General features: G+C 39.6%; 1 protein-coding gene across 5 annotated transcripts in view; it reads left to right on the forward strand.

Moving 5' to 3' along the window:
• The window catches only part of Cdin1 (CDAN1 interacting nuclease 1), a 190,339-nt gene that overhangs the window by 93,600 nt on the left and 82,958 nt on the right, over nt 1-13,781 (forward strand). For 4 of the 5 annotated variants that reach the window (XM_076929465.1, XM_076929466.1, XM_076929463.1 and 1 more), the window contains 2 exons: nt 6,774-6,839; nt 7,440-7,545. In XM_076929465.1, the coding sequence (XP_076785580.1) occupies nt 6,774-6,839; nt 7,440-7,545 (172 nt within the window). The remainder of the gene's footprint in view (nt 1-6,773; nt 6,840-7,439; nt 7,546-13,781) is intronic. The other variant, XM_076929464.1, reaches the window with a different exon arrangement.

Below are 13,781 nucleotides of genomic sequence, written 5' to 3' on the forward strand. Positions count from 1 at the left end.
ACAAACCAGCATATTTTACACGGGTGCATCTTAAGCATCTGTGTATTACTGTGAGGGACTCAGAGACGGTTTAATGTAGAAAGCCAAATAGGCTTAGTAAAGGATGTCCCTTGCCCAAAGAAATTCGGATCTTCGTTTCAAAGAGTTCATCTGTTCCTGATGCTTCCTTTGCTACCTTGAAACAAGTGTGCTGCGCTAGGGCAGTGATCTTAGAGTAGCAAATGAGATTATGACTTCAGGTGCGTAACAGCCACAGGAGCGAGGCAGAGTGCTTAGGTGGTTTACATGCAGATGTTAGCAGTGGTAAGAGACTAGAAATAAACTGTGATTATATAGGTCGAAGGGAGCAGAGATAGTTGATGGTTTTTCATAAGGAATCAACCATTTAAATGCCTGTCTATCAGAAGTTTAGAAAGAAGATAGGTTTTGAAGTGGCAGGGTTGTGCTATTAGGGACATAGGTAATTGGGGTTCCACCCCCTTCCTGGAGACATTGCAATGAAAAGATTGTTCTCAAATACGCTTGTGGACACTTCCTTCTAGAACCAAAAGAGGGGAAGCATAGACAACTCCCTGCTGCTTGAACACACACACTATCTCTCTGAAACACCAAAGAATGGTGATGCTGTTACTACTTGCTCCAGGCCTGCATCCCTTCCCTCACAGTCATGTCACTGTGATTGGATAGCATGCCTGCCCGTCTTCTGCTTTCCTGACCACTAACAATTTCTGGAAACTATTTTGGTTGTTGTTGGCAGAAATCCAAAGGAACTGTTGCACTTGGACACACAAACAACTAATTGGTTTTAATAGAGACCTGGCGATGGCCAAGGAGAGCACTTTGCTTCAGGTGTGCCTGGAGTTCAGAAGACAAGTCTGTGTCACCCATACCTTCCTGCGTCCATGGTGTCTGTACTTTCCAATGCTGCCCTCCTTCTTAAGAAGCAAAGATGGCTGCTGACAGGTGCTAATTCGTTTATTTCTTAGCACTTTAATCCCAGAAAAAAGTTGTCCTGTCACCTCAAAAAAAAAAAAAAAAAAAAAAAAATCACAGAAAGGGCTCTGATGTCAGCTGCTCTGGTCCAATGTCACTCAGAGCTGAGTGGTTGAGGGACAAGTCACTGACTATCTAGTAAAATCGTAGTGTGGGATAGCGATGCCAGGCCGGCTAGCTGCAGGGAATCCAAACAAAACATTCTCTCTCTGCAGTGAATTAACTGCAGTTTCCATTTTTATTCTCCATAATTAGAGCTTACCTGGAGTCAAATTGTTTACTATTACTACTGGATTGACTGTGTGGTCCATCTGTATTTGCAGATTTATATATGTAGGGATATATTTGCTTCAATAAGGGCTCTTTATTATGTCTTGTAACTGTGAATATGCCTCTTCCATGGATACCAAGTCAGGGAGTAAGATCAGGGAGAGACAGGCTAACATTCAACCACTCATCAGAATTTTGAGGTTGGCATAGACTCTATGTTTTTGAAGGAGAAACTGGCTGAGTCTTTGCATTACAGCTTAGTACCCTCCCAGTAGCCTGTGAGGGTGTCTCATTTGTCTGCTATGGTGTGTTGAGTAGGAATGGCCCCCATAACCTTGTGTTTTTGAAACCTTGGCCCATAAGGAGTTGTAGTTTAGGAGGTATGGCCTTGTTGGAGGAAGTAGGTCACTAGGGTTGGGGTTTGAGGTCTCAGATGCTCAAGCCAGGCCTAGTGTATCTCAGTCTTCTTGTGTTGCCTGCTAATCTGGATATAGAACTCTCAGCTTCTCTAGCACCATGTCTGCCTACATGGTGCCATGTATGATGATAATACATGATGATAATGGACTGAACCTCTGAACTGTAAGCCAGCCCCAGTTAAAGGATTTTCTTTATAAAAAGTTGCTATGGTTAAGACTAAGACATCTACCATGCTGATTTGTCTGTTCCTTTGAAGCATGAAGCCAAAAAAATTTTCAGTGGTTTACTTTGTTGTTGACATTTGTGTCTCCCATCTCCACAACACCGCCAGGACGGCCTACCTAGCTGCTCTTCACACCCTCCTACTTGTTTCCTTTCTTCAGTTTCCCCTACTATTGTCCCCTAAAGACATAAGCAGAGGATCAGGTCAGAGCAGTTATCTGCGGTCTCTATTAGTGGCTTTGATAAGAGGCTTTGGGGAAGAGGTTGAAATGAATGCTTGTAATGAAATTTGGGCTTCCCTAGAGATTTCACTTCAGTGTGAGGTAGTCTTGCCATTCAGTGTTTGTGTTCCGTGTTCCCTACACTATTTACATATCATAATGGCAGCTGTTACTGAAGCCCTACAGATGCCTTCAGCAGAAAAGATTGTGAGACTTGTTCTTAGGGAACATAGAGAGAAGAAAGGTCGCAGAACTAAGCATTGGAATAAGAATGTTTCAGAAAATGCAATGCAGGTACATGACATACTGGCACTGATGCATTTGCTTTGCACCCTCTCTGAATTTACAGAAACAATGTGCAATGTTTTAAATGAGTATCTTTTAATCATTTGTTTATTATATTTAGTAGTTTCTATCCATTGACAAATTCATGGGTCACTTCAGTGTCACTTCTCATTTTCAGGTGTTGCAAAGTGGAATTTTGTACAATTTCTTGGGAAATGATATATATCTTAAATTTAAAGATTGTAATAAAGCAGTATAGGTTGAGGAAAACATTTTCTTAATGGTCTTAAATATGATTCTTAAGTATATCTTAACTAGTTTCAGATGTGTCTTATTCTCTGACTAAAACTCAGCCCTTTATTTTAAACAAAGGAATTGTGTAATTAGTAGCTAATTGCCTTGGATATTTTGGGTATTTCAAGGGGATAATTCAAAGGCCATTGAAATTAGATGTTCACAATGTTCTTTACGCATGTGTAATCCCCCTTTTAAAATATCACCTAAGAACAGGCCTGACGATATAAAAATAAACAGAGACCTGTGTTGTTTTTGTATCATTGAAATAATAGTATTTAAAAGTAGTTTTTAAAATCTCTTTCTTCTGTGGACACAGTTTTGTTAAGTTTTGAGATTTAAGGACAGCAGGACTTCTGAAACTCGAATTCCTCTGAATAGTATCTGACATGTGGCCACCTACCAATCACACAGAAGGGAACAGAGAATCCCTCACTCTTCATTAAGTATATCACACATATTCCAGCTTAATTATTGACATAATTGAGGATTAGAGAGTAATGTGGGGTTTGTGAGGACAGAGCAGGACTGGATTGACAGGGGCTCTCATCTACTGACATTGCTATGTAAGAAGTCCAAGTCTTGGTGGACAACTTAACTTCTCTGGGCTTTTTTAGGACATATAAGTTGGTATGTGGATGTAGTCATCTCTAACATTTTACTAGCACAGACATACTGTTCTGTACCTGCTACCTATAGTTCTTCATTTGGCGGATGTGAAGGCTAACAAATGTGCTTTTAAGTGATAATATTCTTGTATTTATTTTGATGATGAAATCTTAGACCATGAGATTAGTGAATTTAGTAGCTGTGAAATGTATACATTTATATGTGCACCTTGAGCCAGAAGATTCTTTCTTCCTGCCTGCTGTGTTCACTGACTAAGGTCAGTAGAAATGATGGGGCAAGTACACTAACTACAATATATCAGATTGTTGCCCTCCCAGTTTTCTGTTAACTAATATTATTTATTTTCTTTCCTCATTTTTTTTTTTTGAAGGGAGAGTACATATTTCAAACATCTAGTTTCAGCTAGGGAGAGTCAAGAATCCGAAGAAACTAGTTAACTAAAGTATGTGTAAAGTATAAGAATCTGTATGAAGTCCATGGTTCTTGGGAGAAATGTCGATTGCATACCTGTCTATAGCAAAGGGGAAAATCTGCACAGATTGATAGTCAGATGACAAAGAATGTGATCATGGCTACCCAATAATAACATAGTCCCCTACACAGAATGGGTTTCTGGAGAGATTCTGCCCAAATCTAAAGACCAGATAAGGAGGGTGTTACTTAAACCACTACTAATGAAAGAAAAATTATTAAAGAAAGGGTCACTTCTGTCCTTTACAACTGCAATGAGCTGAGGTTCAGACATTTGGAAGATCCACAGGACTTTCAAAGAAACCTCAAACATTGGGCCAACGTCACTGCCTCTGTTCTTTGTCTATGCCTAGGAGTTAAATAAATTAAAAAAAGAAAAAGAAAAAAAGAAATCACCCATGTAGGTAGGCTTTACAGAAAACATAAATAGTGTTTAAAATGCACATTTAATTAACTTACTTTGTATTTCTGGGCATCGAATACATGTGGAGAGTATGCTGATGGTGAGGGGGACACCAGAGTCAGGTCCTCAGAGCAACAACATCCATGTGTCAAAGCCTGTTGCCACCATCACTGCAAAGGAGCCAACACATAGTGGGTAGAAAGAACTAAGGGCAGAACAAAGCACATAGCCTCAGACTCCTGCATTGCAAATGGAGTTTAAGTCTATACGCAGATGTTCAGAAAGTGTTCAATTATCAGGAACCCATTTGAAATCCAAGGACCAAGAAAGAAACATCGTGTAAAGGCAGGAAGCTGGGTCAGTAGACAGACTGGCCCATAAGGCCCAACACAGTGAGCTGACTGTTCTCAAGTGCTTCTGCCTACACTTGCACTATTCTTTCCTCTGAACATCATCAAGTTATCCCCTCCCTTTCTAAAGAAAAATAAGCAGGTTGGGGGACCCCTAGACAGGGGCATGAGATGGAGGTGTTATGGCAGTGACTGTTTTATAAGTAAAAGAATGGGCATTTCAGATGTTTTGAATAACCTCTATTATAAGAAACACTGGCAAGGACTCAGATATCAAGATGCTATGCTGGGCACAGTTACTGTAGGATCAACTTCATAGATACTGAGAACATGGAAGGACGAGAAGAGAGGAGAAGAGAAGGGAGGGAAGGCAGATAGACTTATTAACTGAGACTTTGTCACCTGGTACTTGGGAATTCTCTATAAAAAGATGGGAACATTTCCTAGATTTATCTAGTGGCTAGGTTTGGGGGTTGGGATTTTAAATTTTCACATTAGAGAAGCGATTGCAGTCACACAGGTGATTTTGCAGCATGCAATGTGTAGTGTACTTCAGTTTTTAAACCGGTCTGACTGTGCTTGCAGGATGCTTGGTGACCTTTGAAGTTTTGTTCTGAGCTGTTGTCAGAAGCCTATCTTTGTTTTAGCATCTACGTAGACTGATGAAGCTAAGATAGTTTTAATGAAATATTAGCTAACATTTTTTGTAATGTCAACCAGCTTTTAAAACTATCGATCATCTGTCTAAATCATCACTCAAAACATTAGGGTTGATTTGAATAAATAAATACCTCTTCCATTAAAGTTTTCCCGGTCAGAGTACAGTTAAAGGGTAGAAATTTTCTGGTCTATTTTTGTAGCCCAATTTCAAAATTCTTTTGTTTTAAAATTAACCTTAGTTTGATTTGTATTTCATTATTTCAACAGCTTGTTTTTTTTTTTTTTTTATTTTGAAGAAGGAGAACTGTTCTGAATGCTAACTAACATCAAGCCTTCTAAATCTGAGTAAAAATACCAACTTCTAACAGCATTCCACTTAGATATCTACTTTAATGTGTGTCTTCTCATTAAAAGCTTATTTATGTTTAAAATGCTGACCTTTCAGGATGTACACAAGAATGCTCTAAAACAGAGCTTCTCAAAGCTGGCCGTGAAACCACTGTCTTGGGCTGACAAATGGATTGGAAATAAGCTACCCAACACTCGGAATGGGCCATTAATTTTAATCAAAGTTGATGCAGGAAGGCCAGTGGGATGCATGACAATGTCAACAGCCCAGTAGGTGTTAAGAGACCACTCGGCCTTCCTTGTTACTTGGTTGGGCCATTAGTTGAGGTTGGGTGAAGACAGAAAGCTATGCCTGGAATTGAATGACCAGGTCACTCCAAAATCTAATGGAGAACTCTCTGTTTCAGAAATCACATCGTAATGCCATTAGAAGTCAAGGACAGCATTTAGAAAATACTAGGAGGTTTTTTTTTTTTTTTTTTTTTTTTTCCCAAGCACCTTGCTAGTTTTTCCCACTTTATCTGTGTCTCCGTTTCCCTGCTTTCTTCCCTTCCAACAGGATCACTGATATTTACAGAAGAAATTGAAAGGACAGGGAAAACATCTTCAAGCCTGTTTGCTTTTCAGATGTACAGACTTCAGGCCATCAAACTCCCAGTTGGAGAAACAGTCATATAAATAAGGGATTAAACAAGATAACCAACTGTGGAGATCTCACTTCCCTTCCTTTCCTTGTGTATGGGAGTAGCTTTATTAATTTAAACCAGAGTTTCTTGATTGCTTTAACAGAAGCATTTATTTCCTGGTTGCAAAGGCTACCATGCTTCTGCCTCAGTGTACACTGTCAATACTGACTACTGGCAATGGCGACTTCCATTGTAGTGGGTCTCTTTACTTTCCATCAGTAAGTATATTTATTTTGAGAATTTTCAATTACCCCAAAAAAAAAAGGTAGCTCTTGACAGCTTGGATTAATGATGTTTATAATAAAGACATAAAAATGCAAAAAGGACAAAGAAGCATTCTGTATCTCTGGTTCAGGTTTGGGAAGAAAATTCATTTATTCTGACACGGCATTGCACGCATAAGAAAGACACGTATGGCTGCATTAGTAATTTTTACACATATTTAAGAAAGAAAAGCAATTATATTGCTGTCTTTTTAATGGAGTGCCTCGATAAATGATAGTGTTTGTTCTTCCTGCAGATGAAGATCAGCTCCGTGCAAAGGGCTATGACAAAACCCCAGACTTCATTTTACAGGTGCCAGTTGGTAAGTCCTTGAGCTTGGATATGCATCTCTGTATAGAGGGGATTGGTTTTTTTTTTTTTTTTTTTTTTACATGTTATTATTAGAAAATGTTTTCAGAGTAGATTATCTTTATAATATTGTGTTGAAATGGGTAAACTCATTGGAAAAGATGATCTTCGATTGTCTCGCACTTGGTTCAGACGACACCTGTGCCTCAGAACTTCTCCATACACTTGAGGAAGGAGCATGCCTCCTGAGGGCATTTTTAAAGATGCCATTCTCAACTCATTTCTCTAAATTTTAAATTTTAAAAACACAGCTTTGCCAGCCCGCCAGGCATACTTTGGTCTTGACGTCACTTGTCGAGCCACAGGCCAGCATCGTGAGCATGAAGAAAGGGAGTTTTGAAGAATGGGGTGAGGAGAACAAGATGAGACTGTGGCCCCAGCGTGCCTGGCAATGAACTCCCACAAACGTGGTGTTTTATAAATTACACCCATAGTGAGTGGCAGAGGCTAAACCCCTGCTCATTAATGTGAAGCATAGAGAGGCCAGTGCATAGTTGAGGCTTTTCAATCTTCCCTCTCCTTCACCATCTATTAGTAATGCTTTGTCCCTTAGCTGTGGAAGGGCACATAATTCACTGGATTGAAAGCAAAGCCTCATTTGGTGATGAATGTAGCCACCACGCCTACCTGCATGGCCAGTTCTGGAGCTACTGGAATAGGTAAGGTCCCATTATTTTTCTCTTAAGATAAACGATACTCAGCTGAAGTCTCATTAGAAAAAAAATATTTTGTTTAGCTGGTAAAAATGCTAGGAGCCTTTTTTTCCTAGTAAATACAGACTCTGATTAATGTATTCATTTCAGATAATTTAAACTTCTCTGCTTTCATGATGTTGCTTCATTTTTTAAAACTTAAAAATCTGTGCTTAAGGTCAAAACAAGTATAGTCTATTTCCTGCTTTACAGTGATTACATTAGTGTCACTTAAAATACAGATAACAAGCTGTGGTGCATAATATGGTATAGACACTAGATTTTATCCTTCTGATGTGAATTTATGCTTCCTTTTAGACCATAAAAATTAATTTATTCCCAGTTACCTGAAGACAGTATCCAAACCACATGAAAAATGAAAATGATTTACATTACAACAGTACCAAACAGTCTGTACAGATTTCTACAACCATCCTGACAAGATGGAAGTCTCCACCATTAAAGCAGTTCAGGTTGGGGCAGATATACCAAATACCTGGATCTGAAAGTTATTTCAGTTAATTCTTAGGAAGTAGTTGTTTGTGTGTGTGTGTGTGTGTGTGTGTGTGTGTGTGTGTGTGTGTGTGTGTTGGAGGGTGTGCGTGTGTGCATGCATGTCTGTAGTATATGAGTTCGTGTGACTGTGTGCAGGTGTATACATGTGTGTTAGTGTGGGTGTGAAGTCTCAATGCTGGCACAATAACCCACAATAACCCACTACTTTCCCACTTTATTTATTGAGGCAGGTCTCTCACTGAAACTAGAGTTCACTGATTGCAGCTTGTCCTGGGGAGTCTCAGCTTGTATCTCCATTGCTAAGATACAGGCAGCAATCATGCCAGCCTGGCCTTGACCTGGTGCTGGGGATTGGGCTGCCATTTCTCAGACTTGCGTAGCAATAGTTTCTCAAACGAGGCTTCTCCCCAGCCCAGCAAGTTCCTTTTGTCCCCATTATGTAGGTAACTAAACTGATACTCAGAGGAAGGAAATAATATGTTATTCTGCTAGTTATCACAGGCCTATGTTTATCCCCACCTCCCCCATCCCGTTCATCTCTAACACAGTGTCCTGTCATCTGCAATGCAACTGTTGAATTCCTCCCCTCCATCTCGTCCATCTCTAACACAGTGTCACTGTCATATGCAATGCAACTGTTGAATCTTGGATTTTTTTTATGATTGCAATTTTCTTTGATTTTTTTTATGATTGCATTCCTGTTCTCAACACTCTGTGTTTTCCTCCATGAAAACAAGAAATGGATCGGGGGCAACCTTTCTAGATTAGCTGTGCTCCTCTGCCATTGGTCAACAGTAAGAATACAGTAATACGATGACACATGCCCAGATCATTAAGGAAGGAGATGGTAGCATCTGCAGGCAACAGTGTGGGCTGTGGGTGGGAGGCTATCGAATCTGGCATTATATTGTTACTCAGCTTTACAAAAGGCCAGCAGATCTCGCCCGTGGCAGCTGTGCTAAACTACGCCTACTCTTTGCCATGGTAACAGTGATCATGACAAAATGCTGAATGTAATGCCCTTCTTGATTTTCTTGTGTAATTGTGCGTAGCATCCAAGCTTTACTTTACGGGGATGGAGGAGGAAAGTGCAAAATGTTTTAGAAATCAATGCTGCTTCAGCGTTTCCTGTGTTTTATTCAGCCGTTATTCAAATTAGCAGTAATGTGGCAAATTGAATTTTAGATTTTTAGCGATTTCTGATGAAATAGTAAAGAAAGCATCATTTTTGAGAGTATAGGGAAAGCAATGACAGGAAAATCAAACCGCCTAAGTTTAGGTTACTAAAGGGTTAAAAACAATTGATCATGTGAATCACTGCGCATTAAGACTGTGTTCACTTTTTGGCACTGGTCACATCTTTTCTGAAGAAGAATAGAAGTTCAATTGAGAAAGATGAACTGAAAATGCCAAAATCATGTCTTCATCCTGAAACAACTCAACTACTGAGCACCTACTGTGCACCTCACACACAGCAATCAGAGGCACATCAAATGATCTAGTCACCTCTATGGGAAACCTGTAGATTACAGACGTGGCTGAAGGGAGGATGAGAGGTCAATAATTTAATGTGGTTTCTTTCCAGCTGAGTTGGATTTTGTTTTAGTGTGTGTGTGTGTGTGTGTGTGTGTGTGTGTGTGTGTGTGTGTGTGTGTATAAAACCTTGGCTGGCCTAGAACTCATCATGTGGATCTCAAACTCACAGAGATCCACTTGACTCTGCCTCCAGAGTTCTGAGATTTATTGTTCATACCACCATGCTCAGTTCCTTTCGTGTTTTTTATATTATTTTGTTGCATTTTTTTCTTCTAGTATTTTACATAGAGTATCATTATTTACATACATAAGCATATTCTTTGGATTTACATTGGCTAAGCAGGCACAGTCTATATAGAGCATGTTGTATGATAGGAAATGTTAGCCTTGATTTTAAGTATTCCTGATCATTCGGGGAACATATACCATACAGGTTGTCACCAATGCCACCAAATATCTGCAGGGAATTAAAGAAATACAAACAGTGCCAAAGTGCAATGTGGAACATTGAGGCATCACAATACAAATGATGGATGATAAGAATGTAGTAGTCAGAACAGATTTACCAGTGGCCTAGCATGTTTTAAAAAGATTTTATTTATTCATTTAACGTATTTGAGTACACTGTTGCTGTCTTCAGACACACCTGAAAAAGGCATCGGACTCCATTACAGATGGTTGTGAGTCACCATGTGGTTGCTGGGAATTGAACTCAGGACCTCTGGAAGAGCAGTCACTACTCTTAACCACTGAGCCATCTCTCCAGCCCGTAGCCTAGCATTTTGACCCAAGGCAATGTTAGCCATCCATGAATGTGTGGGATGCTAACTTTTTTTTCTTATTCTGTGAATATGGCACACAGAACAGGTGATGAAGTTCTCAGCAACAGTAGACATTCTCTCAAAAGTAGCCTTTCAAAGAGAAGCTTGCATTTGGACTAAATAGGGGGGGGTGGCTCTAATTGATATGAATACTCATATGAATCTAATTGTCCCACTGCTTTCAGGGTAGCAGATTTTTGTGTAAGAGCATTCAAGTCATATTTTAAGACAATTTTTTATAACCTCATTTTTTCTATACCAGTAATTGCTGGACCCCTAGTTTTTAGGTTGACATTTTCATAAGAACTTTCTTTGTTAATACAATTTTTTTTATTCATTCTTCAACTGTTTTGAGAGTTGGGCATTCACTCCATCTTTATTAAAACCTTTGATTTTCTTGTCTTCCATGATGTCTTTTCTTTTCATGTTTCTCCCTCCATGCCAGCAGCACGCCTTGGCCTTTTCCACTGGTTCTTCTACCTGGCCTCTGGGTAGAGGGGCCCACCTCTATCTGTATCCATTATCTGCATCCATTGATGGGCAGTCCCTCAGATTTGTCATTGGGTCCTGTGGTATTATATGCTACCTTTATGTTGGTTTCTGCTAATGTTGACTCCCAGTTCTAACACTGGCTAAGATGAATTTCTGCCTGTTCTTCATGGTATCTTCTAAGTAACTCAGATTTAACATTCATAAAGCTAATTTTCTTTTTCTTGTTTTTTCTTCAAACTTGTTATTCTTCCATCCTTCCTCAGCTCAACTAATGGTGCCACAATGTGCGCTCAGTTCAGAAATCTAAGTTTTACCACAGATCCATTAGCTCTGTTTTTACCATGTCTCAAAGTGTGTATTTATTACCATTTCACCTGCTGTTTGTTGCCTCCTCAGCACCCGTTAGCATCTCCTGGGCAATTACTTTGGCTTTCAAAACTGATTTTTCTCAGACCCAATCTTACAGCCCCGTGGGCAGCTTTTCTTACCCCAGTCTTGGAAAACGTAAATTATATTGTGTCATATCCCCCCACTTCTAAACATTTCAGTGCCTTGCTGTCACATTGAAATAAAATCCCAACTCTGCTCTGGTACTCCTGGCCCTCTGCAGGGTCTGTCTTCCCTTCCAGCCCACTTGTGGATACATACTCCTCTATCCTAATATCCCGTCTTATTTTTACAGTTCCTATCACATGCATTTCCGTGGTTTTCCATTTGAATGTTTGTTTGTAGGTCAAATTTTTTCCTCTGCCTCATCCTCTTGCCTGCACGTTTCTTTGCTTGGATTGCCACTTAACTTCTTCATGTGACATTCAGAGCTCAGGTCACTTTCCCATTCCTGGAAGCACATTCTTGACCACCCAATCTCAGACGTAAAATCCTGTCAGTTCTGTTTCCTTGTAGGGCTTCAGCCCCCATGGAACGATCGAGTGGGTGGGTGAGTAAGTGGGTGGGTGAGTGAATGAATAGAAAGTGGTGAAAATCTGCTCTAGAAGTCTCTTGAAAAGCACATTTCCTTTTATATTATCATGTTGAGATGTCTCTCTCATTGCTTTGATATAAAACTTTAGCAATTTGTCTTGCCTTAGTTCACCTTCAAAAGATTTAAATACCTCAGTGCAGTCACTTTTCCAAAAGAACATATACTGTCTGAAGAACATGTGCTGCTTTTCCAACCCCCATTTTCATATGAGCCTTGACTAATTCCTCAACATGAGAGCTTCCATCTCTGCTTCTATCAAGTCAAGTAATGAGCCTCTGAGAAGTAGCATTCGTTTCATAAACCACAAACTGTAGTGTGGTGCCAGAAGACATTTCTTTATGAAACCAACAGTCGGAGGTTCTCTCTTCCTCTTTCTGTAGTCATGAAGTGAGTTCTTCGACACTGTGGCTCACATAGTTAAGTCTACTTTAATATTCAAATGGCAGATAGAAGAGCAAAGCCATTCTGCAATTGAAGGCCAGATTCTGTGCTTGATTCTAACATACTGCCCATCAGAGTAGCAGGAGAATAAAAGAACGTGACAAAGAGAGACCCTTATGCTATGATGAGCAGTGTCCAACAACTGCTGATCAAGAACATGGCACTCACACACAGACTCAGGCCTTCTACTGTTCTTGGCATCTTCAGGCAAATTGTCGTCAGGAGCATCAATTCTAAAAGTACACTTTATAGGTAAGCTTTGCAAAGACCACGAAAGCCAGCTGGCTGCAATGATGAGGTCCTATGTGCTTGAATTTAATCTGTCAATGTAGTTATCCTTAAAGTTATGGAAGGACGACCGGACTTGAATCTAGGTTCTGCTGGTCTCATGCATGGGAGCAGCTTACCCATCTGTAGAATTAATAATACTTTTCTTACCCTTTTATTTTAAAAACCAGTTATTTAATACCTGCAAAGCACTTTCATATGTGCTAGCAGTCAACAGATAATGAATCCACCTCTGTGTTTTTCTTGTGTATCACTTTCTGGTGGCATTTAAAGGTCCTCAGACAGTTTGAATCACCTTCTCTGACAGACAGACTCTTTAGCTAACTTCAGCGTTCAACTTGGCTGTCATCTCCTTAGAAAACCTTGTTGCTTTTGCAAAGCCACTCCTGCTTGCATTCTGCTGGGGATCCCATAGCAGTTATCAAGCATTATAATTGGTGTTTGCTTGTCACCTCCTTCCAGTTAATGCTATCTAGTTGTTTTATCTATCTTTAAATGCTCAGAAATTGGCAGAATGCCTGTCACACAGTAGGCGATCAGTGGATAGTTATTCATTGCATGATTGTGCGATGGGTATACTCATACATGCAACTATAATTGAAATCAACTCTTAAGGATTATATAAGACATGGTGACATTAAACCATAATTGGTCCATTTTTTTTTTCTTGAGAGTGCCATCCTCAGGACAGTGGGAAATGTCTCAATTTTCTAAAACACTTTTATAGACTTTATAAGTATAGAAGCTTTTACGGTCCTATTTTACAGGAGTATTATAAGTTTTTATATGATTTTTTTAAGTGGTCAATAAGGAGTAACCACATGGCAAATGCATTCTGTAAAGTTTCTCAGATAAATATTTATGGTCATTTAGTCTTAGTTTGTTTTGTTGACATAGGATCTTAATCTGTAGCTAAGTAAGGCTGGCTTTGAGCTCATAGTAATCCTCCTGCCTCACCTTCTTGAGTGCTGGAATTGTAGATGTGTTTTTTCCCACCCAGCTTTACAATGATGACTTCATTTCCTTTCCCAAAGTTCCAGACTTCTCTGGTTTGAAATTTGAAATGAATGCCTTGAAACCCTGTAGTGGAGGACAATTGTTAGTTCCTTAGAGGTGCAGGAAAATAG

This window comes from Arvicanthis niloticus, chromosome 2 (genome assembly GCF_011762505.2).
Source record: "Arvicanthis niloticus isolate mArvNil1 chromosome 2, mArvNil1.pat.X, whole genome shotgun sequence".
In the NCBI taxonomy this organism is placed as follows: domain Eukaryota; kingdom Metazoa; phylum Chordata; class Mammalia; order Rodentia; family Muridae; genus Arvicanthis; species Arvicanthis niloticus.